This window comes from Tursiops truncatus, chromosome 2 (genome assembly GCF_011762595.2).
Source record: "Tursiops truncatus isolate mTurTru1 chromosome 2, mTurTru1.mat.Y, whole genome shotgun sequence".
In the NCBI taxonomy this organism is placed as follows: domain Eukaryota; kingdom Metazoa; phylum Chordata; class Mammalia; order Artiodactyla; family Delphinidae; genus Tursiops; species Tursiops truncatus.
Genome location: NC_047035.1, coordinates 2,285,800 through 2,313,641, shown reverse-complemented (window position 1 = coordinate 2,313,641; position 27,842 = coordinate 2,285,800). Strand labels below are relative to the sequence as shown.

Below are 27,842 nucleotides of genomic sequence, written 5' to 3'. Positions count from 1 at the left end.
CTTGAATCCCTATAGTATTACATTTTTTTTTCCTGCTCTTTGGTTCTAATCACTTTAGCTCTGATGTTTTAGTGCTGCACTGCTAGTAGGGATTTAAAAAAACAATCGCTTTCATTTGACCTCTCTCGCCAGCAGAACTACGACAACCCTGTAATAGGCATTCTGCTGCTCAGGATTTCAAAGCAGTGTGGTCATTAGAATGCTAAGGAGCCTGGCTCAGACCACACTTCTTGGTAGTTAGTACTTTCCTGCAGGCATTTGTCAAACAAATGAGTTCCTGTTGTGGGCCAGGCTTGGTTTCAAGGATGCAGTAGTGAAGGGAAACAGACGTGCTCACTGTGGATGAGGACAAACACAACAGTGAACTGGTAAACAGAAGTGTATTATCACAACTTGAAAGACAGTCTAGGAAGGAAGTAAAAATTGCTATGATGTAAAACAAAGGAGACCTACTTAGATGAGGTTTTTAGAGAATCTGCCTGAGTCTTGAAGGATGAAAAGGAAAAAAGACTCTAAGGAAGGAAAGAGCTTAGTATGTTCTAATATCTGAGAGAAATCACGGTGGCTGGAGCTGAGGTTGGAGGGTAGGCAGAGGCTGCCATGGCCGTGGTCAGGGTTTCATTCTAAATGCAGTGTCCTAAGCTGTGTTAGTATGATATCCAACTTGGAGCTCTTCTAATTTAGCATTTGTAGAAATAACTGGGAGGTTCAAATTATAGCTACAAGTCCAACTATGATGGATTGGAAAAACGAGATTCCTGTGTTAGCTTGACAGAGGGAAATTAAGAAAGAACTCAAGCCTGAATGGTTGTCAGGGAGGCTGTCTTCTCATCTCAGAACAGAAAATGTGGGAATGACCACAACAGCAATAGGAAGTATTTATGTTGGAGATAAAAGTGCTCCTGCCTTTAGGGATGATCCAGTATTCTAGACAGGAATGCTCTTCATCTTGATTACATGTTTTTAAGCTCTGAGCTGTCTATAGGTCAGATACCATGCCTTTCAGCTGTTAGCTGCTGATTCAGTTCTAGATCAGACCTGGTGGACAAGGACAAACGCAGGGAGAGCCCCAACTTCCTTTTTCCATAGCCAGCGGCTGCTCGTTTCCCAAACCACGTTCCAGCCTTGCCTCCTGTAGGCTGTATAGTATACTGGGTGCTGGGAGACTAGTTCTGGCCATATTCCCCATGGAAAGATAGTAGGACCTTGGAAGATCTTTTCCTCTCTTTTTCTGGTTTCCATTTGTTTGCAGGAGGGTTGTATAAGATGACCTGTAAAATTCTGTTATTTTCTGAAATCTCATATTAGCCCAGGCCCTAATGCTGTGACCTGCCTCTGAACTCACAGCAGGTGTTTGTGCAACAATTTACTATTTCCCCTTATTCTGTGTGATGGGTAGTCAGCTTGAAGTGGTTTTATTCAAAATCTTATAGAATTACTTGGAATTATCATGATGCAGTTCATTGTGACTATACAAGTTTTGATTTGCAGAATTAGAACCCCTAGGTAGTTACTGAATCACACTAAGTCTAATCACAAACTATTCCTGTTTAAATCTGATTTCTGTGTTCAAGGTAGCAAAATATAATTCAGAGTATAATTCACAATAGCAAAATATCATCCTCTTCTGGGACCTCTGCTTTTTTCGTAAGATAAAATTAAAGTATTTAGTATTAGGTAACAAAACTACTTCATAATTACCCTGGATTTCCATTTCTTAGATGTGGACTACTAAACATTATCCGTGAATCAATTATCTAAGAGAAAATTTATATTGCAACCATGGAATATAAATATATCTTCATTAAATATATATAATGTTTAATAACCTGTATTGGGGGAATTGTGTGTGTGTTTGTTTTTTAGCTCTTCAGAGAAGTAAGAATAATGAAGATTTTAAATCATCCAAACATAGGTACTTTCTGCTTTCTTAAATACTTTTGGGTCTAAATGCATTCTTGAAAGTATGTCATAAAGCTAAACATAATTCCAGGAGTGACAGGAGATTTCTTCCCTTCTCCCAGCCCAGGTACACTTTTAGAATATATATGTATATATATATTGATCATTTTTGTTAACTTTTTGAAATTACTAAGATAGGTTAAAAGATTAATGTAAAGCTTTAATTCAGTAGAAACACATGTAATCAGATTATAATTTTCTAATTTTTAATATATTAGAAAATGTCATAATTGTACTTAATTTATAGATAGAGAAGAGGGAATTATAGTAAGTTAGAGTTACGATTTTCAAAGGTGTAAAACTTTGTGCTCTAGCTGTGTTCCTAAGAAAATACTGGTATATTGAATCATATTTTTAAAGCAATAGGGAACTAGCTAGCCAACTCTGGATTTCAAATTCCAACTTCCCGCCAAAAAAATACTGCCAAGAACTAGCTAACTTAAACCTTTTTGTTTTGTTTTTTAATTACTTACGTTGTACCCTGATTAGAGTTCTCTATACTTACTACTAAATGACATCTTTGAAAATGTAAATTTCTAAAAAATTTAAATTCCCATTGGATTAAAATAGTTTACGCAAAAGAGCCAGTATTTGCATTGGAATTTTATTTTATTTTATTTATTTATTTATTTATTTTTTGGCCGGGCCACGTGGTTTGTAGGATCTTAGTTCCCTGACCAGGGATCGAACCCCAGCCCCCTGCAGTGGAAGCTAGGAGTCCTAACCACTGGACTGCCAGGGAATTCCCCTTGCATTGGAATTTTAGAAAGCTGTTATTTATATGTTGATGGTTTACCAGCATATATGCCTTAAATTTCTTTAAATAATTTTTCTTAACAGCCTGAACATATATCATCTTAAAAATGATCTGATACTTTTATTCACCAGTTCAACAAACACATCCAATACTGTGTAAGGTACTTTATTTGATCTAATACTCTGTGTTAAAGCATCAGAAAATAACCCACAATATAAGAGATTAGCATTCTCCCTCCCTGCTCCCTTTTTTGCTAAATTTAATTGTAAAGTATGTATTACCAAAGTAGATACAGGAGATAGTGATTTGATAGCTTGAGAGAGTAACTTCAGTTTCATTTAAAATTTTTATATTTCTGATTGATTTGTTATGGTTTTATGAATTAGCAGTAATAGAAATATTATTTGTATCTGTAACAAGAGACTGCTATAGTAGTCACACTGACCCATTGAAAATAATTCTTTTTAAAAAGTTCTCTTCAATTATTTATAGTATAATCCCTTCTACTTTGCCATCTCTGGCTTTAGAATAGAAACAAAGGAACCTCCTTAGAAATTCCCTGGCAGTCCAGTGGTTAGGACTCCACACTGTCACTGCCAGGGGCTCAGGTTGGATCCCTGGTCGGGGAGCTAAGATCCTGCATGGCACAGCCAAAAAAAATAAATAAATAAAATAAAATACATCTTTAAGAAAAAGAAAAGAAACAAAAGGACCTTGTTCTCTGAGAATTGTGATGTTTCCCAAGCAATAGAAGTCTCAAGTGGAGTTATATGTATCCTTAAAGCCATAATGACAAGTGAATGGACTTGCACTTTTAGGAATAGAACAGATACAGACGTAATACAGGAGGATGAAACGAGAGCAGATACACTTCACTAGACTGCTGAGTGCATCCTGAAGTTACACCGTTTGAGCACCCAGAAACTATGTTTATTTTTATGGAATTCCATGTTTTTATAAAATCTTTTCTGCTGTTGTAATATATTATAAATTTTCCTAAAAGAATTTTTTTAGAGGGCCAGCTATTAAAATCTTTAACAGGAAAAAGTTACTTTTTGTGGTTATAGTTTATATGTACATAGTACTGTGCATATGGACATTTGTTTCTTTTTCTCCTGTATCTTCTCCCCTCCCCTAGTGAAGTTATTCGAAGTCATTGAAACTGACAAAACACTCTACCTAATCATGGAGTATGCCAGTGGAGGTAAGAAATTTATAAATTGTTTTTCTTTCTTTCTTCCCTTTTAGAAGAATACACAACCACACAGCCCACACGGATAATCGTTAAAGTTTCACTTAACATTCAGAATCATAATACACTAGAATGAGAATCAGGAAGGCTGATTCCTAGCAGTTCTGTGGGTTGCTATTAAGTGTTTCATTATTAGCATCATTAATTGATAATAAGCAAATACTTGGATTTTTTTTATTATGGTATAACATAAAATTTACTGTTTTAACCATTTCAAGTGTATAGTTCTGTGGCATTAAGTACATTCACATTGTTAACCATTATCATCCATCTTCAGAACTTTTTCATTTTCCCAAAATGAAACTCTGTCTCCATTAAACAGTAACTCCCCATCCTCCCTCCACCCAGCCCCTGGCAACCACCATTCTGCTTTCTTTCTGTATGAATTTGACTACTCTAGGGACCTCATATGAGTGGGATCATACAATATTTGTCCTTTTGTGACTTCCTGTTTCACTTAGCGTAATGTCCTTAAGGTTCATCCATTTAGTAGCCTGTGTCAGAATTGCTTTCCTTATCAAGGTTGAATAATATTCCATTGTGTGTATGTAGCACATTTTGTTTGTTCCAGTACTTGAATTTTCAAAACTGTCAGTGCATTAGCCTATTCGAAATAAATGTGTACTGCATGTTGGATGGATGTCTTTATCAGATTTTTGTCATTGGTGTCCATCATTTCCCAAGGCCAGAAATGGTGTTCACCGTGTTTATGGTTAGACTTCCCTAAAATAAAGATTAAGGACTGGTAATTATTTGCCTATAAGGTTGTATACATGTAGACAGTTTTATGAAATGAAGGTATATCGCTGTTATCTTTTACAAAGATTTTTATTTTAGGGTTATTGTTGGGCTGTGCTTGTAGTTTTTGGACTGTGTGTGAGTTTTCATTGTTTGTGAAAGGCAGAAGCTTTCTTGTTTGTCTTTGTATGTTCCCTGTCTCTAGCATAGTGCCTGGCACATAGCAGATACTCAGCAAATAAGAATTGAACTGAATTAATGAAATTATAAACTACTGGAGACATACTCTATTTAACTCTACAGTATAGATTAAATTGTTTTGATTATAGTAGAGTTTTGTTTTGTTAGCACTTTGATCCAGGATGCAGAACCTGGAGACAGAAAGTTGAATCTCAGCCTCACTGTGGTGAGTTAACCATTAAATAAAAGATTGTAAACCTGTTGTGGGCAGAGCAGGCACACCCCTGGCACCACTTTTTCATACTTCTAATTCATAATTAGTTGTGTGCTTCATCTTTTAAATGTGTGGTTTGAGAATTTAGTTGGGATTTTCGCAGTTGAGCAGTAGGAAGAGCTGAAGGTTAATTGTAGAACCATAAGTCTATACGGAGTTTGAATGCTATCTACTCATCTTACGGTTCATAATCTTTTCATCTGTGTAGCCACTGCAGTGTACAAGTGCTTTTTTCTCTTACCTGGTCTCCTTTGACTTTCACAATGCCTCGGTGATGTGGCCAAGCAGTGAGCGATGGGCTTTTACCCTTGAGGAATTGGAGGCTGGGAAATCTCACTGTGGTCATGTTGCCAGGCCTGGAGCCCAGCCTTCCGACACCATATAGCCTCTACTGATTGGTCAGTCAGTCACGGCTTTCCGTTCCCATCTCTTTTAGGTACCAGGTCCTAGAGATTGCTCTGTGTAGGAGAAGTCAGAAACATCTGAGAATCTGAGAAGTGTCCATCCAGGATGAGGATGGACTCCAGAAAAGACAGACATGGAGTCGATCCAGCCAGTGCCTGTCATTGGCAGTGTGACCTCATAAGTTACATGTCTCTGAGCTTCTTACTGGGCATGGGAGCACAGCCCTCCTTTGAGGGCTCGGTGCCGTCGCTCAGCATTATAACAGCACTGATTGGTGGTGGTGGTGGTTTATTGGCTTGGGCCATTTGTTTTAATCAGCTCAACGAAGCACCATCTCCAGGGCAGCTGTTTTATTGTTGATACGTTTGCCATTTTGAACAACAAACGTTTCATTAAATTGGCTACCTAGGGACTTCCCTGGTGGTCCAGTGGGTAAGACTCCGTGCTCCCAATGCAGGGGGCCCAGGTTCCATCCCTGGTCGGGGAACTAGATCCCACATGCATGCCGCAGCTGAGAGTTCACATGCCGAAACTAAGAGTCTGCATGCCACAACCAAGAAGCCCGCATGCCGCAACTAAGACCCTACGCAGCCTAAATAAATAAATAAAATTTTTTAAAAAATGGTTACCTACTCCTCCCCAGCCTCGTATTTTTCAATTTGGTACAATCATGGAATTCTAGAATTGGAAGGAATCTTAGAAGTCATCCAGGGCAATTGCCTAATTTTTACAGATGAACCTAAAGCTCTGAATGGTTTTTCTATGCCAGTGGTTTCATCACTGGTTATAGTGGCAGGACCTGAACTAAAACCAACGGCTTTCTGAACTGTCCTGTCCAGTGTCCTTTCATCAACCACATGGGCCGTGACCTGGGCAGGGAGAGCCACTGTTTGCAATTTTTTCTCCTAATAAATAATAGCCTTGAGAGGTTTTCAATTCAGCTGCTTAATCTGAGTGTTAATGCATTTTTAATAAGGGGAAAAATAAGAGATCTGGGTTGTATTTCTGGTTTATAACTTAGTGACTGTGAGTGTATGGTTCCAAAATCTCTTAACAGGTTTATATTGCATTTGAATTTTAAAATATCTTCAAATTATATTGACAGACTTTGACTTTATCTGTGTGACTCTACAACTACTGGGTTTAATCCATTACGTTTTTCTAAAAAGTCAAAACTGTTCCATATGTTATGCACGCATCTTTGTTTTCACTTTTTAACCACTTGTTTTGATATAGTATATTATTCTGCAAATAGAAAGGTCATTCTCATAGAAAATACTGACATTTTACTGAGCTGACATTTAATTTTATAATTCATCACAGTTAAATGAATTGTGTAGTGTAAATTAAAAATAGGTAATTCCTTTTAAAAGATCATTAGGCAGTCAGTGATAACTTGAAAATATTTATACCCATTTATTATTTTAAAATTTATTCAAAGTTAGGGCTAAAAGTTTAAGTCAGAGATATTAATGTACAGTTCAGAATAACCTTTTCCTCAACAATATTTAAGTCCTGAAACTAAGCGTTTTTTAAGTATCAAAATATTTTAGTTAACTGTTGTCACTAAGCTGATGGAAATATTCTTTATTTGTATGAAGTAAATGTGATTTTTTTCCCAAACACATTTTATATCCAGTTTGCTAAATTAGTACTCTTTGTTGATTTCAGAGGTGTTTCTTTACTCCAAATTGATAAGCAATTGGCAGTACTGATAGGTTCCTTGAAATGTCACTTCTCTTCCCTGAGGAATTAATACTGTGTAAACTACCACCTAGACGTCCACCAGTGAGTTCTATTGGCTTTTCCTTTGCACTGTGTCCTGAATCTCCGCACTTGTCAGCACCACTGCCATTTCCCACTCTAGGCCCGGCCACCCTCTCTCTTGTCCTGAATATTGCGCTCGTCCCACTCGGTTTCCCGGTCCCTTCCTCAGCCCTAACCCTCTTCTCCCTCTAGCAGCCAGAAGCCAGTCATTTCATATTCTCCTCTGCTTCTCCTCTCACTTAGAACAGCACCCACAGGACTCTTCTTGTTCTCGCTTCTCCTATCATCTCTGTGCTCGTTCACTACCTCCCTTTTCCCTTGTTCACGCTTCTCCAGCCTCGTGGCCTCCTTGCTCTTGTCTCTGTCTAGAATCTTTCTCCCAGATAACTAGTGTCCACTCCCTCACAGTAGTCAGCACAATGCTTACACACACAAACACACTTCCTGTTTCTTTCCCCTGACTTTTCTCCACAGTACTTTTTATCATCTTCTATACTATATATTCATTTGTTTATTATCTGTCTACCCCCTCCTAGAGTGTAAACTCCATGAGGAAAAGGACTTTGCTTTGTTCACTGCTATGTTTCCCCAGAGCCTAGAACGGTTCTCAGCAGTTAGTAGACACTCAATAATTATTTGTTAAATGAATGAGTATATTCAGGAAATGCTTTTTTGTCATGGTCCTATAGTGAAGACATCTTTTAACACAAATCACTTAACCATTTTAACTTTCACTTTTCATTGCCAAGTTTTTATTAAAGCATACTGGAAACATAACCTTTAAAATAAAAGTTTTATAATTTAAACATGAGAATTTAATGTTAAGGCTTATCTTTAGCTTAAAAGATTTTATCTATAAACTTTGCCTATCGTTAAGGCTAAGTTAGTTCAGATTCCACATATTTCTGTTTATCTTCATACCTATATTTTAAAAATTAAAATTAGAGCGGGCTTCCCTGGTGGCGCAGTGGTTGAGAGTCCGCCTGCCAATGCAGGGGACACGGGTTCATGCCCCGGTCTGGGAAGATCCCACATGCCGTGGAGCGGCTGGGCCCGTGAGCTGTGGTTGCTGAGCCTGCGCGTCCGGAGCCTGTGCTCCGCAGCAGGAGAGGCCACAACAGTGAGAGGCCTGCGTACCGCAAAATAAATAAATAAAATTTAAAAAATTAAAATTAGAGCATCGCTAAAAGTGAAACATTTTCAGTTTATGGGAAAGTTAATGCTCAGAAGTAGGACTTCTGCTTACTTTTATTTCTCTCAATTATAGGTGAAGTGTTTGACTATTTGGTTGCACATGGAAGAATGAAGGAAAAAGAAGCAAGAGCTAAATTTAGACAGGTATGGATTGCTGCACCTTTAATTTATTGATTTAATATGTTTTCTTGCTTAAACCCTAAAGCAAACAAGTGTTTGTCTCTATAAATGTCATAAGGCCCATAGAATGGATCAGGGTTTGGCCATTCAGTTCAACACAACAAAAATTTATTAAGTGCTTTCATGCCTAAGGCACTGTGCTAGAGGCAACCATGGGTTCTAGTTCTAGCTTTGTAATTGAAATTTTAGTCCCACTCTTGTGGGTTTTTTTAGTCCCACTCTTAGCCTTAGTTTTTTGACAGTTGAGCCTTAAAAAACAAGAGCCTTGCAAACACTTGAGATTGCATTAAAGAAAACCATCCCCAAGTTTTAGCAAGAAGTGGCACAATCCCAAAATTCATTATTAGTTTTGTCTTATATAAGCCAAAACCAAACAGAACTTAACCTGTGAATTAATGGCTTACCTTTTTGCTTGCTTTACCACATGGCCTTAAAGAGACACTTATTTTAATAAATAGGTTTTAAGCATAAAGGTGACTTAACTCTCTAATAACAATTACTATTTATTGATTGATCATTACCTGCTAAATATTGGGATAAGTGTTTTACCTACATTAATGTAAATCTTGGAGCAGCCTTGTGAGTAAAGAGTATTATGCCCATTTGCTAAAGATAAGGAAACTGAGGCACAGGAAGACTAAATAATTTGCCCAAAATTTGATGACTGGCAAGTAGGAAACCTACCACTGAGTCAGAGACAGGTCTAAAATTCTTAATCATTATGATGTGGTCTTACTTAGATTAGGAATCAGCAAACTCTTTCTGTAAAGTGCCAGATAGTAAATATTTTAGGCTTTGTAGGCCATACAGTCTGTTGCAGCTATTTAACTCTGCTGTAGTAGCACAGAAGCAGCTTAGACAATATGTGAATAAATACACTCATATGATTGTGTCCCAATGATACTTTATTTGCAAAAACAAGTGGTGGGCCAGATTGAGCCTACAGACCATAATTTACCCACCCCTGATTTAGATAAAGGAAGGAGCAGGTACTTTATTTCTTCTAAATTAACGCTGTCCTCCCATAGTTTTAAGTTCTGTATTTAAATGGCAGTATAGCCTCATTTCTCTCAGAACCTTTAAGTGTTTGTTTTATTAACATTTAAGGTTGTTAAGGTAGAAGTACAGATAGGAGTCTTTAAGGGTTTCACAGTATTTAGAAAGGCAAGTTTAACCAATTTTCAAGATTTCTCTTAACAGTTGCCTCTTTTGATTTGCTTAGTCTAGTGTTTACAGTTAAGGACTTACAAATAAATTTCTTAACTTTTGCTGTTGCTTAAATTTAATTTGATTTAAAAGTACCAATGGTACTTTGAATTAAAGCCTGTTAAATATCAAAGTTGAAATTGACTTTGGCCATCATTTAAATTCTCTGATCCTCAGTTTTTCTAGCTATAAAAAGAGGAAATTATACTTGATTAATTCTGAAATCCTTTCCAGTTCTGATATCATTTTATCCTGTGGTCTACAGAAGGAAGCTCAAATTTCTCTTTATTACAGAACAAGTCTGTTTGGCCCTTTCCATAACTGTACTCTTAATTTTTATAAATTGGCCACCTAAAAGTCAAGATTTTTTTGCTTCATAAAACTGAAATTCCTTCCCACTCGGATGAAGCTATCTGACTTGCAAATGTTTATGCAAATATGATTTATTGACTGTGAGGAAAAGGCCCTTGCCAGCCGGCAGCAGCAGGTTTGAGCCTGGACTTTCTCCAGGGAAGCAGTTCAGTGCTTAGACCTGTCCTCTCTTCTTCCATCTCCGCCCATCCCCCAGGTGGGGGTCTGACTTGTGAGGGATACTTGGACATTTATCACACATCTTCTTAATTCCCTGCAGAAATTCTGAAGCATTATTTGAGGGACCTGTTAGTTGGTCCAGGAAAGAGAGTTTATGTACTTGTACAATTGCTGGCTTGATTTACAGTGCTTACAATTAATGTAATCTTTTCTCCTGCCATAGTATTTCCTTAAGTCTACTTACTAAACCTGGAAGGATCAGGCATATTGGTGCTTCCACTTTTCTCTGTTTCTAATTGCCATGCCTTCCAAAAGTTTATGTCGTTATTTGATGAAATAAAAAGTTTTCCTATTTATTACAAAGAGAAAGGTATGCCACACACAAGAGTACACTATGCTTGATCTGTTTTCTGTCAAAAATAGGCCCTTCTTTCCATATTCATCAGCAGATGGCTTTCCCTCTTCCAATTTCCTTCCCCACTCTCATCCTTGTTACTGTTTATGCTGTTTTAATTTATGCTGGCTGAGCTCTCATTCTTTTCAAAGAGAGAGAAGAGATTCCTGGCTCCGTCTTCTTTCCTCAGCTCTTTCTGGGTGGGTTGCTGGTCTTGCTGCCTCTGTTCTTTCATGTGTTGCTGGAAGTGAATTAGGCGTGCATTCTTATTTCACCTGGGAAACATCTGGGTTGTCAGCCTTCTTTGGAAATAACTGCTTTTACCTTAAAAGCAGAAAGCAAAAAAGCAATAATTGAAAGTTGAGTACTTTCAGGTTATTGTGGCATCAGGTTAGCTTTGAGCTGTTTGGAGGTAAAAGAAGAGAAATTCTCTTTGAGAAAGGGTAGGACATTGTCAAATCTGGTTCGGAAGCAGAATTTGAAAATAACCTATGAGAGAAATCTCAATATGGGGGCTGGGTTGGGGGGAACAGGGAAAATTTGATCAGGCAGAAGTAAGATAAAATTTACCTATGTCCTTCCTAGGCAATAAACCTGTTACTTTGAGGGAAACAAATCTATCGCTATTTCACTTCCCCAATTTTCATGCTGACAATATAGAACGGCGTAATTGTTAACAGATGCTCTTAAAACTGATATTTTGGCATTGGAATTTGTGTACCTTTAGTTGATTATGAGTGGGCTGGTCTTCTGCATATGCACTTCATAAAGTATGAAGCTGCTTAGTGAAGCCTTGATTTTGGCATCATTCCCACCCTAACCCCAGCCCAGCTTATCCTTGCTGCTTATTCTGAACCAAAATGGCAACCAATAGAACAGCCCTCTCTGAGTTTTTGTGTCCAGTGCAGTTACATGCATGTTGCTTACAACAAAGTTGATGATGATTTGGAGAAACAAGCAGTATTTTCATTATAACACCAGTTTTGTAGATGTGTAATCATATATATTTAAATACACATATGTAATACCAAAGTAGAGACTAGAGGCGAATGCACCAGAATAACAGATGTCATTTCTATTTGCTGGTTATAAATGCATATTCTTGTATGTACTTTTCTGTATTTCCTAAAGTTTTTATAATAAGGATAAAAAAGTTTTATAATTAGACAAGGAGACTTAAAAATTGCTAGTAAGTGTGAAATTTCAGTAGAGCAGTTACTTAACAGTGCCAATCAGGGAATTCCCTGGCAGTCCAGTGTTTGGGACTCTGCACTTTCACTGCCGAGGGCCCAGATTCAGTCCCTGCTTGGGGAACTAAGATCCCACAAGCTGCACAGCGCAGCCAAAAAAATAATAATAACAGCGCTAATCCCAGGAGTAATCAAAAGTTGACTAAATGAAAGCATATCATTTGCTGAGAGTAGGAGGGATTCTTACTGATAAAGCACATAATAGTTTCCATAGTTTGTAGTTCACATACACTACAACATTCATCCTTCCATTTTAAGGAAGAGGAAACTGGTCCTCAGAGAAGTGAAGTCATTTTTGCTGTTCTTGAACCTGCATTAGCCAAAAGGAAGAGAGTGTTGTAGGGACTGGCTGGGGAGAACCAACCTGGATAAACACCCAGCGCGGATAGTCCGTAACTGCCGGCTTGGTTTTGAGTTGACAACGTGGGCATGCAGAAGTTGCACCAGAGCCTTCTAATTCGGGGCAGGGCTCAAGAAGAGACTTTCTAGTTAAAATTAGAAAGAACAGAAGAACAGCCTCACTTAGCTCTTCTTGCACTCACTCTCAATCTCTCCAAATTGAAAAGTCCAAAGCATGAGAAAATTATATTTAGAGATCCACACAGACATTGAAGTGAGTGCTCACTGAGTAGTCTGCACCAGCAATGACTAATAACCTTGCATCTCTCCTGTCCAGATAGTGTCTGCAGTCCAGTACTGCCACCAAAAGCGGATCGTCCACAGAGACCTCAAGGTGAGTCATAATGCCCTTACTATTGTACACTTTCCTTGTGTGTGCTCAGTTCTCCCAGTGCTCATGACACAAAGGAGGCATAGATTAGACTGTGTTATTAAATAAAAAAAAAAATCCTAAGATATATTTTACATTTCAGTTAAGGCAGCTCATAGTTGGTCTCTGGAGAAAAATCATCCTACCACCAAACAGATGGGGGCCTCCAGAAATGCACGCTCTCACCTGGACAGTGTCCTCAGTGCTGCCTGGCATCCTTTTCTGTTTTTCTAGTCAGCATTCTCTCCTGTTAACAGCAGCGTTATTTAAATGAGACCTACTTCACGGTTCTCCACCTCTGCCCACACTCCTGGCATAGGGTAAGGTTTCCTATTTCACAGAGAAAATAGAAACACCAGGCAGAGACTCCTTTCCCAGCTGCACCTGCATCCACCCTTAACCTTTCAGGATTTCCCTCTTGTTACAGGACAGCGGGGTGCCTCTGCTGTCCCTCCCTCTGTGTTCTGGGTCCTGTGTCCCTCCAGGGGGTGCTTCACTCTGTTTCCTCCCATCTCTCCCTTCTTCATCTGCCCTCTCTCTCTCTGCTGGCGTGTCACTAGCAGCATGTATAAAAACATGCTCAAGTTTATACCCTCTTTTACCAAAAAACCTCCCCACCCCGATTCCCCTTCCTGGTACACCCTTTTTTTCCTCTTCACCTTCACAGCTGTATTTCTCTAAACATTGTTTAGATTCTCTCTTAACTTGATACTCACTTATTCTCTCCCCTCACATAACTGTTATCAGTTTGCTTGTTCTCTGTTCACCCACCCTTGCTGCATTCACATCCACTCCAGTAGCTGCAGTGGCCACCTATATGTTGATGACCCCCAGATCCATTCCTGCAGCCAGAGCTCTCTTCTAGGATTTAGTGTCCAGCTGACAAAAGGACACCTTCACGTCAGCATCCCTCAGGTAGCTCGGGTTCAGCAAGTTCAACACCTAAACTCTTCCTTCCTAAACTTGAATTTTTATTTCTCATTGTGGTGACTGTCCTTCAGGTGCCTCTCTCTCCTTTACTCTGCCGTCCACTCAGACCCCAGGTCTTTTTGCTGCTGTTTCCTGAGTATCACTTGAGCTCACTCTTTTCTGTCCCCACTCACACTCTCCTAGTCCAGACCACCAGCATATCTCGTACCTGATTACTACACTAGCCTCTTGCCTGGTCTTCCCTGCTTCCAATTTTGCCTCTTTCTTCCATGTCTGTTTCCTACATTGTAACCAGAATGGTCCTTTAAAAACACAAATAAGATTGTCATTTCCCGGGCTTCCCTGGTGGCTCAGTGGTTGAGAGTCCGCCTGCCGATGTAGGGGATGCGGGTTCGTGCCCCGGTCCAGGAAGATGCCACATGCCGCGGAGCGGCTGGGCCCGTGAGCCATGCCCGCTGAGCCTGCGCGTCCGGAGCCTGTGCTCCGCGACGGGAGAGGCCACAACAGTGAGAGGCCCACGGATTGTCGTTTCCCGCTTGAATGACTTTTTCAGTGGCTTCCTGTTGCCCTTAGGTTACAAACCCAAACTTCTTGACTACAAGTCACTTGGCTGGCCCTTTGTAATTCAGACATGGCCACATCCCCAGCTGTGTCTCTCTGCATCTCTCTACCACACACTGCCTTTCAGTTTCTTGAGGAAAACGTGTTCTGTCTCAGCAGGGTTTTCACACTGTTTATTCTGCTTGAAATGCCTCCGGTTAACACACCCACTACTGTCAACTAATCTTCCAGGCAGTGGTTTTAGTTTCACCCCCTCTAGGAAGCCGTACCATACCTTTCAGTGCTGGGCCCATGACTCCCCACTTCTCTGTCACAGCAGTTAGGGCCAAGAGTGTAGCTGCTTATTTTTCTAAATTGTCAGCTTTTTGAGGGCAGGACCCTGTCTGTCTGTATATCCAGACACTAATATAACACCTGGTGTGTAATTGCCACGTGGTAAATGTTTGTTGAAACAAGTGGAAAAGACTGTGATCTCTATCTTGAATGAAGTTTTGGATGCTCCCTCCTCAATGATAGCCGTTATGCAGCTTACTTAGCAGTGTTTATGAAATGTGGCTCTCCACCTAAAGCAAGTATCTATTTTTTAAAAGCCCCTTATTCTTAAAAAGCTCTTTAAAGATTTTATTGATCGTGGACATTTGCTGCATAATTAGTGCTAGAATCAGTCTTTACAGTCGGGCCTCCATATCCCCGGGTTCTGCATCTGTGGCTAAGGAGGGCTGGCTGTACTATACTGTTTTGTATGATGATGGATTATGGTATCCACAGGGGGTCCTAGAACCAGTCCCCTAAGAAGACTGAGGGATGACTACAACCTCATATCTGTTACTGGTTATTAATGCTGAAAAATGAGGAATTCTGATTTAGCTCCTATTTTTTTTCTCTAGAAAGAATGTTTTCTTATTCATTAGGATATATTAACTTTACATCATTACAAAAAGCTTTTGTGAAATGCCTGATTCTATCACAGTTCTGATTATATTTTGGTTAAATTTCATTTTTGTCTTGGTGTTTTCCCTCTAGGCTGAAAATCTATTGTTAGATGCTGATATGAACATTAAAATAGCTGACTTTGGTTTTAGCAATGAATTTACTGTTGGCAGTAAACTGGATACGTTTTGTGGCAGTCCTCCGTATGCAGCCCCAGAGCTCTTCCAGGGCAAGAAATACGACGGGCCGGAAGTGGACGTGTGGAGCCTCGGCGTCATTCTTTACACTCTAGTCAGCGGGTCACTCCCCTTTGATGGACAGAATCTAAAGGTATAAGAAGTGGTTGCATCCACGTTCTTCAGAAAGCTAAAAGGATTTTATAAAATGATAAGAGTTAATGTGTTAATGTTGTTGCAGTGGGGTTCTTTGAGTTCTTTTTTAACCTAAAAGTTGACTCACTAGTTTTCTTTCCTCTCTGCCTCCCCAAAGGAACTGAGAGAGAGAGTATTAAGAGGGAAATACAGAATCCCTTTCTACATGTCCACAGACTGTGAAAACCTTCTCAAACGTTTCCTGGTGCTAAATCCAATAAAACGAGGCACTCTAGAGGTAATCTCATAAGTGGAAATAAGGAACAACTTTGGAGCGTCTCTGAAGTATTTTTAGAACTTTGCTTGGTTTGTATGACGTATTGAATACTATCCTGGGGTAACATTGAGACGTTTTTTAAAAGTTACCCTTTGAGCCATAATCGATGAAATGTTGAAAATAAACTTTCCTAAGTATTGTGATTATCAGAACGTTTCATTTTATGCTGCTAATGAACAGTTCACCTTTCAGCAAATCATGAAGGACAGGTGGATCAATGCAGGGCATGAGGAAGATGAACTAAAACCATTTGTTGAACCAGAACTGGACATCTCAGACCAGAAAAGAATAGGTAATTATTCTGTGCCTGCATGTTGGTGTGTGTACAAGTAGCATATTTCTGTTTTGATTCATATGTGTATGCCTAAAATGGGGATAATGGGAAGTTAAGTATAAGTTACATGAATCAGCTTATATGTTTTGTCATATTTAGGAACTTATCTGCAATTTCCTGTAATAGCACTCAGTAACTCAGAAATAAGCCAACTGCCCGTTTATGTTAGAAAATGTGTGATCTTTTGGGTCAAATAAAGGAAATTATTTTACCCTGTAACATAATGATTTCTTAACCAAACGAAACACATAAACTATATTATACCCTTCTTTTAGATATTATGGTGGGAATGGGATATTCACAAGACGAAATTCAAGAATCTCTTAGTAAGATGAAATATGATGAAATCACAGCTACATACTTGTTGTTGGGGAGAAAATCTTCAGAGGTAAGAATAATCAGATAAAAACCTACAATATCCTTTTTGTGAATTATTAGCTCATGTAAACTTAGTTTTTTTTAGTGTGTATAACATTTGATAATATTTTTAAATTTACCTTTAAATAACTAATCTAAGTCCTATGACTATTATGAGATGCTGTTTTAACTTTAAGATAACCTTTAATAATTTGGCTTCCATTAGGTTAACCTATAGTCATTAGTAGTTTTTAAATAATGTAAAGTATCAGATGAAATAAATAGACCGTTTTAAGTTTTTTGAAAAAGCCTGGAAAGAAGAACATAAATATTTATCCTTGTGTGAGTTTTTCCAGCAGTCAGAAAAATACTTTTGCCTGAGTTTAGGGTTGTCTTTTTTTTTTTTTTTTTTCTTTTTTTTTGCGGTACGCGGGCCTCTCACTGTTGTGGCCTCTCCCATTGCGGTAGGGTTGTCATTTTTGTACACTGATTCTTCTCTCTCAGTGAACTACTTATGAGAGGTTTGTGTATTGTAAGTTTAGTTTCATAATAAACCATTTGGGCTCGTGTTGTGGTTTGCTCTGTTTTTCTCATTTTCTCTTAGCTGGATGCTAGTGATTCCAGTTCTAGCAGCAATCTTTCACTTGCTAAGGTTAGGCCAAGCAGTGACCTCAACAACAGTACTGGCCAGTCTCCTCACCACAAAGTCCAGAGAAGTGTTTCTTCAAGCCAGAAGCAGAGGCGGTACAGTGACCACGGTAAGTTTGAGACCATTCCAGTGTGTTCTCTCAGTCTCCCGTTAACCAAGAGGCCTCCTAACACTGGGAAGCATCCTTTTGCTTATGGACTACTGGGGTTGGATTTGCTTGCTTTCCCTTCTTGACATGTCTTTCAAAGCAGTCCTGCAGGTTCTGGCATATTTATCTCAAGGCTCTGATCTCCTTGGTACACTCAGTAAGCTTTTTTTCTTTTTTTTTTTTTTAAATTTATTTATTTATGGCTGCGTTGGGTCTTCGTTGTTGCACGCGGGCTTTGTCTAGTTGCATTGAGTGGGGGCTGCTCTTCGTTGCGGTGCACGGGCTTCTCATTGCGGTGGCTTCTCTTTGTTGCGGAGCACGGGCTCTAGGAGCACGAGCTTCTGTAGTTGTGGCTCGCAGGCTGTAGGGCACAGGCTCAGTAGTTATGGCGCACGGGTTTAGTTGCTCCGCAGCATGTGGGATCTTTCCGGACCAGGGATGGAAACCATGTCCCCTGCATTGGCAGGCGGATTCTTAACCACTGTGCCACCGGGGAAGTCCCTCAGTAGGCTTTTATTGGGTAAGGCCTGGCTGGGTAGAAGCCTGAGCCACATGTGACTGTTGAGCACTTGAACTGTGGAAACAATTTTCAGTTTTGTCTCAGTTAAATTTATAAAGCCCTGTGCAGCCAGTGGCTACCACATGGGACAGCACAGCCCTGGAAAATGTATAGTATCCCAGTTTTGCCTTAATTGGTTTAAATTTTTGACATGTGTCTTTCTCAGCCACACTCTAGCTGTTGTTGTGTCTAACCACCCTCACTCTTAAAAGTTTTCACCATAGAAGTGAATATTTCATGAGACTTAAGACTCTAAAGGATATGCTTACCAAACTTGACAGTTATTCTACCTTCAAGCCAGCCCCATTTGTTGGAATCCAGAGACTCTAGTAGGTGTGTGTTTATTCACATATTATTATTTCCTCTAATTCCAGCATGCAGGAACCGAATTTATGTTGGCCTGGTCTTAACTTTTAAAAATACATCCTCACATGGAACACCCATTCATCGCTTTGTTCAGTTCATTTCCCTTCTCTGGACTTTGTCCACCTCCGTTCTTTCACCTTGAGATGTGGCACTTAGAATTGCACAGAGTATTCCAGGTGTCTGTAGCTTTGGTTTTGTACCAAAAGTGATGACACTTTGGTTTCCATTTCTCTCCCTGCTGCTGCTGCCTCTCTATGTGGTTTGGGCCAAAGCAGCACATTGTACTGACACTGTCAGTAAACTGTCTATATGTCTGCTATTTTCTAGGGTGTAACTGAGAGCTCAGAACCTGTCTGATGCCAGGATTTGTGCAGGTGGCATTTGTAAACCAAGTGTCGATCTGGGTCTCTGTCTCTCGTGTTCATACTAGTTGCTTACAAGGAGGGGTTTTCTGTGTACTGCAGAGCAATTAGCAAAATGCCTACGTGTTGCTCTAAATCAACCAGTTTAAAGGAAATTGTTCCTAGATCCTGGAAGAAACCTGGTGGTGGAGTTTTCTCATGTCCCTTTCCCCAGCTCAGAAAATTTTAGAGCTAAAAAGAGGTCACCAAACCGCCATATTAGCAAAAAGGAAATAGGGCAAGAGAGCTCACCAGGTCTTCTGAGGTTAAATAGAAGTGGGAACGCCTGAGACAGACCCAGGATTCCTGGCCCCTGGTCCTATGGCTGTGTCCACTAACCCGCCCATTACCTCTTATAGTAGTGCTTTTATAATAATAATCATCCTTCTTTCTTGGAGCCTCTGATATTAAAAAGAAGTTCACAAAAGAACATTTCCAGATATTCTGTATATAGAAAATCACTGACCCAATTCCACATTCTTTGGGGATGAAGATAGTGGTCAGCAAAAAAAAAAAGATTTGATTATGCCTCTGGCACTGTTCATTTAAGTGCTGAAAATGAGATCGGTTCCAAATAATGAAATCTAGTAAAGCACATCCACTTGGTGCCAAGTGAAGGCAGGCAAGCCTGTAGACAGACCAACTCTTAGCTTGCCCTCCCACCCCATCTCATCTCTCCTCTTGTTCCCTCCCTCTGGATGCCAATGATTTATATCTGCCTGCTTCTGTAAAATCATAACTTAATTTTTATTTGTGTTTCTTAATTTCGGTCCCATGTATGAACCCCCCTGTATGTATGTACATTTTTTTCTAGGAAGGGTGATCTTCATCAGATTTTCAAGGGGTTCTTTTATTTAAAAAAAGAAAAAGAAAAGAAAGTGAAGAATCACTGTTCTGTTAACCAGTCACTGGTATTGGGGAGGTTGGTAGTGATCAGGAAAAAAAATAAATTTGCATCAATTTCTCACATCTTATACAAGGTTGGATTCCAATTGGAATAAAGGTGTAAATATAAAAAAAAGAAACTGGGACTTCCCTGGTGGTCCAGCAGTAAAGAATCTGCCTTCCAGTGCAGGGGACTCGGGTTTGATCCCTGGTCTGGGAACTAAGATCCCACACGCTGCAGGGCAACTAAGCCCGCATGCTACAACAACTGAGCCCACGTGCCTCAACAAGAGTGCGCTTGTGCCTGCGTGCCAATGTGCTCTGGAGCCCGCACGCCGCAACAAAAGACCCTGCATGCTGTAACGAAGATCCCACGAGCCACAACTAAGACCCAACGCAGCCTAAAATAAAATACAAAATATATAAATTAATTAATTAAATAAAAATTATTTTTTTAAAAATCATATTTTGGGGAATTCCCCGGCGGTCCAGTGGTTAATTAGGACTCTAGGCACTTTCACTGTCGTGGCCCGGGTTCACTCCCTGGTCAGGGAACTAAGATCCTGCAAGCTGTGCGGTGTGGCCCAAAAGTAAAAAAAGAAGAAAAATCACATTTTTGCGTGATATATCCACACTACGGAGCACTACTCAGCAATAAAAAGGAATAAATTGGGCTTCCCTGGTGGCGCAGTGGTTGAGAGTCCACCTGCCGATGCAGGGGACGCGGATTCGTGCCCCGGTCCAGGAGGGTCGCACATGCTGCGGAGTGGCTGGGCCCATGAGCCATGGCCGCTGAGCCTGCGCGTCCGGGAGCCTGTGCTCCGCAACGGGAGAGGCCACAGCCGTGAGAGGCCTGCGTACCGCAAAAAAAAAAAAAAAAAAAAAGGAACAAATTATTGATAAATACAACAATTTGGATGGATCTCAAGGGAATTATGCTGAGTGGGGGGAGACAATCTCAAAAGGTTACATTGACTCCATTCACATAACATTCTTGAAATGACGGAATTACACAGATGAGAACAGATTGGCGGTTGCCAGGATTTAGGGAAGGGACTTGAGGTGGAAGATAGATGGCTGTGGCTGTGTTAGGGTCGCTCACAAGGTCCTTGAGATAGAACTGTTCTTCGTCTTGACTGGTGGTGATCGCGTGCATCTGCACATGTGATTAAAATGTGGAGAGCTGAATGCACACGCACATAACACACAGTGCAAGTAAGACAGGAGCAGTCTGAATGAATGAGGTCAGCGGCTTGTATCAGTAGCTGTTCCATGCACAGTCTCAGATCCTAAAATGAAAAAAAATCTTTTAATTTTCTAAATAGCAATAATAAATGTTTCAGAACAAATTGGTAGTAACCCTAAAGATTCAGAATGTCATTAGATGTATCATGATATTGAGAGGAAAGAAGTATTAAGGGTAGTATCACCCTGTACTTGGTTGATTCTTTGTTTTATATGTTAAAATTGCCAAACTGAGAACTTGATTGTTCTCCCATAAATCAAATCTTTGTTTACTTTTAATTCAGTTCCAAATAGAATTACCATTATTTATTTATTTACCACACCACGCAGCTTGTGGGATCTTAGCTCCCCAACCAGGGATCGAACCTGGGCCCTCAGCAGTGAAAGCACAGGGTCCTAACCACTGGACCACCAGGGAATTCCCTAGATTTACCATTTGGATTTTTGTCCTAGAAGTAGCTTTTCTGTACCCCACCCCATCCATTTTTTTTTAATAATTTATTTTTCTGTTGAAGTATAGTTGATTTACAGTGTTGTCTTAATTTCTACTATACAATAGAGTGACTCAGTTATACACATATATACATTCGTCTTCATATTCTTTTCCATTATGGTTTATCTCAGGATATTGAATATAATTCCCTGTACTATACAATGAGACCTGGTTGTTTATCCATTCTATATGTAATAGTTTGCATCTACTAACCCCAAGCTCCCAGTCCCTCCCTCCCCTTCCCTCTTCCCCCTCCCATCCATTTTTTAATAGACCTAAAATATAAAGGCTTTTCTACCATAAATGATTAGCATTTGGTGCTGTTCCTTAAGATTACCACTGGACGTCATATATAATGAATATACTAGTTATCTCGTTCATTTCCATAATTCTTTGAACTCTGAATCTCCTGTGTCATCAGAGTCTCTAGGTGATTTACTGCAGGACATCAGTTAATTGCCCACCTGGGGTGTCCCTAGGCATCCTCCCCCTGGGAGGGGGTCTGACCGGGAACATCCACCCATGTCCTCCCTGTCACTTCCATGAGAAACATGCTTTCTTTTGCTCATACTGCCTCTCCTTGTCTACTCAAATTCCTGTTTACCTAGAAGATTATGAGTGCTTTAAAAAAGATGCAAGATAAAACTTCAAAAGAAAGAGCCTGTAAATCTGTACTGTTCTTTTCCAAAAGGTGACGGCATCTCTTATACAAAAAGGATGAAATTCACTCAGATGTATAGATACCAGGTGAACCAGTTCATTCTGCATGATGTGTATGCATCAAGTTAGTTTGATTATTTATCTGTCCAGCAACACCCCGTAAACATGTTTCAGAAAGACAACTATATAAGCCTATTAGTTAAAAAAAAAAAAAAAACAACTTTAAAAACGTAGAATGGGGCTTCCCTGGTGGCCCAGTGGTTGAGAGTCCGCCTGCCGATGCAAGGGACTCGGGTTCGTGCCCTGGTCCGGGAAGATCCCACATGCCGCGAAGCAGCTGGGCGCGTGAGCCATGGCCGCTGAGCCTGCGCGTCCGGAGCCTGTGCTCTGCGGCGGGAGAGGCCACAACGGTGAGAGGCCCGCGTACCGCAAAAAAAAAAAAAAAAAAAAAAAAAAAAAAAAAAAAAAACGTAGAATGTTAGGGACTAATAAGTGAAATTTTAATATTGAATTCAGGACTTCCCTGGTGGTACAGTAGTTAAGAATCTGCCTGCAAAAAGGAATAAAAAACAACAAAAAAGAGTCTGCCTGCCAATGCAGGGGACACGGGTTTGGGAAGATCCCACATGCCACAGAGCAACTAAGCCCATGCGGCACAAGTACTGAGCCTGCGCTCCAGAGCTCGTGAGCCACAACTACTGAAGTCTGTGCACCTAGAGGCCGTGCTGCACAACAAGACAAGCCACTGCAATGAGAAGCCCACACACCGCAACGAAGAGCAGCCCCTGCTCGCCACAACTAGAGAAAGCCCACGTGCAGCAATGAAGAGTCAACACAGCCAAAAATAAATATATATATATTTTTAAAGTGGTTAGGTAATTTAAAAAAAATAAAATAAAATTGAATTCATTGCATAGGGAAGACATTATACATGAATGGGAAGCATCTTAGAAGATTTTTACTGTCTTATATTCTCTTAGATGAATAGAAATCTTGGGTCATCTTATAAAGTGTTCATTTTCACAGGATAAAACATAAAACTATATTCTGACTTTTAAAAAGTGAACTCTGTATTTTAGCTGGACCAGCTATTCCTTCAGTTGTGGCGTATCCAAAAAGGAGTCAGACCAGCACTGCAGACGGCGACCTCAGAGAAGATGGAGTTCCCTCCCGGAAACCAGGCGGCAGTGCTGCTGGAGGAAAGGGAGTTGCTCCAGCCAGTCCCATGCTTGGGAGTGCAAGTAATCCCAACAAGGCAGATATTCCTGAACGCAAGAAGAGCTCCACTGTCCCTGGTGTAAGTATTGTTGGACTGTAGGGCAGGCAAGGGTTGTAGGATTGAAATGATAAGACATTTTGCTCCTGTGTGTTCATCTGCCTACAAAGCCCTACCCACTGGGCCACCAGGCACAGTCTCAGCCTGTAAGGATCACTTGCTCTGTTGCACGTATTTCTTGTTGAGCCGTATCCCACTGGATGAGTGATCAGATCCTTTATGTCAAGGGCTGTTTTTAGTTACTCCATAAACATCTGCTAAACTTCAGACTGTATCAGGTGCTGAGATATGGAAAGACGTCATAATCTAACAGAGGAAATGAATAAAACCAAATGGGGACAGTGCAGACAGGTGATGGCAAACAGCAACCTGATGGAGTCTGTACAGGGCACTGTGAGCTCTGACTGCCAGGGATTTGGTGTTTGCCCTGCATCTCAAAGGGCTCTATTGATACAGAGTGTTGACTGAGTCCTTACCATGTGCCAGGGACCATGCTGAGTGCTTTTTCATGTCTTAGCTAAATGTTAAGGTGAAGTAATTGAAGAAAAGTTAGGTAATTGTCTGCAGTTATACTGCTAAACCGAATCCGTCTCTTAGTCCCTGCCCTGAACAAAATCTCCCTAGGAAGTAGGTAGTATTTGTTAAATTGAATCTATTCAGTTTCAACAACTTCTTTGTGAATTGAAATGTGTTCTCTCTGACCTAACATAGTGATTATTATTCTTAGCACTCCAAAAGTAATTTTTTTCATGATTTGATGTTTGTATTTATTGTGAAATGATCTCTAAGTCTAATTAACATCCGTCACCATACACAGTTACAGAATTCTTTTCTTGTGATGTGAACTTCTTAGATTTACCCTCTTGGCAACTTCCAAATATGCACTACAGTATTGTTCACTACTAGAGTCACCATGCTGCACATTGCATCCCCAGGGCTTACTTATTTTATAACTGGAAGACTCAAAAAGTAATTTTAAAAAGAATTTTCAGAGAATGAACAATTTTAAGGATATTCTGTAACCACATTTTTCCCTAAAAGTTAGCGGTGACAAAGCCTTTCCTCTACCCTAAAGAAACCCCAAACTGAGGATCCCACACGGAATCTGTGCTGCTCCCTTTGGCCATTTCTTGGGGAGAGGCTTAGAAAGGAACCCAGAAGGTTTTGTGTGTTCCATCCTTTGACATTGTGCTTTATCAGAGTAAACGCTGTGTGGAAAGGTTTTTTATTTGGCTTCCTAATGCAGTAAAATTGGATCGTCATTCCATAGCCCTGCAATTTAAATGCAGCCTCCAATTTTTGTTGACAGTTACCAGAAGAAGAAAAAGACTTTGTTCCCTGCCTTCATAACTTCCATTCCTTCACTCTGTTCATCTGCACCACCCCCCTTTTGAAAGTATATCGCAAGCATTATTAGCCACTCATATATGATTATTTATAAAGGAAAGAAGTATGTTGTTATAATTTTCTCCCACTTGTCTTCTGCTTCCCTATACATGATCTGCTCATGTTGTATTAAAGGTGGCTGCTTTTATCTTTGTTTTAAAATTGTTATCTGATAAAAGTTTTTACTTGTGACTTTTATTCCTTGCTTTTTAATTTTGAAAGTATTAGCTTTTTACAAATTGATGTGAAATTCACATGACATATAATTAGCCATTTGAAGCATACTATTCAGTGGCATGTAGTACATTCACAGTGTTGTGCAGCCTCTACCTCTCTCTAGTTCTGAAACACTTCCGAACGCCCTGTGCTCATTAAGTAATCACTCTCTCCAATCCTCTCTTCCCCAGCCCCTGGCATCCAGTAATCTGCTTTCTCTCCCAGTAGGTTTGCCTATTCTGGAGATTTCATATAAATGGACTTATACAAGCCTCTTGTGTCTGCCTTCTTTCACTCACCGTAATATTTTCATGGTTCATCCAAGTTGTTGGGTGAACTCATTCCTTTTTATATGCCACAGTTTGTTTACCTTCTTATTCGTTCATGGACATTTAGATTGTTCCTGTCTTTTGGTTATTATAAATAATGTTGCTGTAAGCATTTGTGTACAAGTTTGTGTACCGCACCTGCCGTATTTGAGTCTCTGTTTCTCCACATCCTTGCCAATACTTGTTATTTTCTGTTTTTTTTAATTATAGCTATCCTGGTGTGTGTGAAGTGGTACCTCATTGTGGTTTTGATTTGCGTTTCCTAAATGACCAGTGATGTTCAGCATCTTTTCATGTGTTTATTGGCCATTTGTATGCCTTCTTTGGAAAAATGTCTATTCAAGTCCTTTGCCCATTTTTAAATTGGGTTGTTTGTCATCTTGTGGTTGAGTTGTAAGGATTCGTTATGTATTCTGGATATTAAACCTTTACCAAATATAGGATTTGCAAATATTTTCTCCTATTCTGTAGGTTCTCTTTTCACATCTTTGATAGTGTTCTTTGATGCACAAAAGTTTCTAATTTTGATAAAGTCCAGTTTATTTTTTTCTTTTTGTTACTCATATTTTTGTGTGTGTGTCTTATCTGAATCTCTCGTCGAATCCAAGGTCATGTAGATATACCCATTTTTTTCTAATAGTTTTACAGTTCTAACCCTAATTTTTATCTTTTTATTTTTTTATTTTTTATTTTATTTGTATATTTACCTTATATTTATAATCCTTGCTTTTTAATTTTTTACTTTGAAAGTATTACCTTTTAAAAATAGTGGATCTCTCTGTCTGCTTTGTTTTAAATAATCCATGAGTTATTACTCTGTAGATTATTATAGCCAGCTTTTCAGAGTCACTTTACCATAGCCATCTTTCATTATTGCAGAAACATTGGAGGCTAGGAAGGAGGGTGGAGGCTGCTGCCTTCATCCTCTTCTCTGATCTAGTGGCCAGTACTGTTGATATTTTAGTGTAGGTTTATTTAAAGAGTATTCACGTTTATTTAAATTAGGTGGGGTTTTTTTCCTATTGTGCTATACTTACTAAATAGTTTAAGACCAAAATGCCCTTTTTTTTAATAGAGTAATACAGCATCTGGTGGAATGACGCGGCGGAATACTTATGTTTGCAGTGAAAGAACTACAGCTGATAGACATTCAGTAATTCATAATGGCAAAGAAAACAGGTATGAAATTTTACCTGTTTGCAAGAAAATTTGTTTTTCCCAAGAGAAATGGAAGAATGATATTTGCTTCTCAGTTTTTATAATCAAAATTCAAATACTAGTGGTAAGTATTCGCTAATGGTAAGTTAAATTTGAACGCAGAGTTTTAGTGAGATCCTAGAATTCCAAATTCCTCTCATTGTCCAGAGCTTATCCTCCTGGCCAGCTGCGTATGATGATTGGAAGGGTTGAGTTAAAGCAGGGAGCTTTCCCAGAGGAAATAGATGGTAAGCTATGGTTTAATTGTAGACTTATGAACAGGGAAATGGAGATTATTTTGTGCACATGAATAACTTGAACCAGGGCTGGAAGGGGGAAGGATGAGGACCTGAGACGGGGAGCCACACCTCAGGAAGATGTGGAGCACCTGATGGGGCGGGTGAGCCTTCAGTCATAGGTCAGCAGTGTGTCAGAGGAGCATGGCGGACAAGTAGTAACACAGTCTTCACCTTAAAAGAGACACACTGAGTATCCCAGAGAAATGGAGAGTGCAATCTTCTGAATGATTTTAATCTGGTAGAGAGGCAGTCATACATTGGATAAGCATGATTTAAAATACTAACAAAGTAATATGTCAGTAAGGAGTTAGATCATGCAAACAATTTTCTTGGGGTTTCAAAATAAGAAATAGAGTCAGAAAAGTGGGATTAAGTACATCCAGAAACCATGGAGTAGAGCTAAGTTTGGGCAGAGGGAAAAGTGGGTGGGGGGAGTTGGATTGGTAGAGTAGTGAAATATATTGTATATAGAACAAATTTCCCAAATGGGCATGATTTTCCTTCTTTCTTCTTGGAAAAGTAGTATAAAACTAAATTCAAAATGGTGAGATAAGGTCAAAGTGAGCAGATAAAGTTCTGGAGTAGAAATCCATAAAATAAATTCACATCATCTTTCATTGTCCCCTGGCCTCTCTGAACATTGCTTGGTCATATCACATTCTCATGTGTAGCATCAAAATTGTTTTTCCTCTTTTTCTGACATTTACTTTCTGAAATTGCATTATAAGATTTCTGTTTCCTTTAGATCTCATCAGTCAAATGAAATGTTTGATCAGTAACTTCTGTAACAACCTAAGCCTAACCTAACCTCTTTCACCCTTAAAACCAGACTATTTTATCATTCCCCTCTTCCACAGACCACTTATGTTTGAATTGACATGAAGGTAAAAGCTTACTATGTGAGATTACATTCATTTTTCAGTGAATTTTTAGAAATATTTACATCCTGATATTCTGATTCCTATGTGTGTGCTTGTTTTAACATTGTCTTTTTCCTATGATTAAGAACTATTAATAATTTGAGTAGAGCAACTGGGCTAGATAGCTTATAAATTAGTGATTGGTATATTTATTTTTTAATAGTGGTCTATTCTTTGGTAAATTTTCTTTTCTT

General features: G+C 39.5%; 1 protein-coding gene across 13 annotated transcripts in view; it reads left to right on the top strand.

The window, feature by feature from the left end:
* The window catches only part of MARK3 (microtubule affinity regulating kinase 3), a 107,715-nt gene that overhangs the window by 64,597 nt on the left and 15,276 nt on the right, over positions 1-27,842 (top strand). For 7 of the 13 annotated variants that reach the window (XM_073799003.1, XM_033850570.2, XM_019951918.3 and 4 more), the window contains 11 exons: positions 1,867-1,915; positions 3,858-3,923; positions 8,603-8,673; positions 12,767-12,823; positions 15,374-15,610; positions 15,770-15,889; positions 16,121-16,220; positions 16,538-16,650; positions 17,224-17,377; positions 23,105-23,322; positions 26,308-26,411. In XM_073799003.1, the coding sequence (XP_073655104.1) occupies positions 1,867-1,915; positions 3,858-3,923; positions 8,603-8,673; positions 12,767-12,823; positions 15,374-15,610; positions 15,770-15,889; positions 16,121-16,220; positions 16,538-16,650; positions 17,224-17,377; positions 23,105-23,322; positions 26,308-26,411 (1,289 nt within the window). Of the gene's footprint in view, positions 1-1,866; positions 1,916-3,857; positions 3,924-5,057; positions 5,116-7,207; positions 7,357-8,602; positions 8,674-12,766; positions 12,824-15,373; positions 15,611-15,769; positions 15,890-16,120; positions 16,221-16,537; positions 16,651-17,223; positions 17,378-23,104; positions 23,323-26,307; positions 26,412-27,842 lie in introns of those variants that run through there. The other 6 variants (XM_019951905.3, XM_019951890.3, XM_019951911.2 and 3 more) reach the window with 4 other exon arrangements.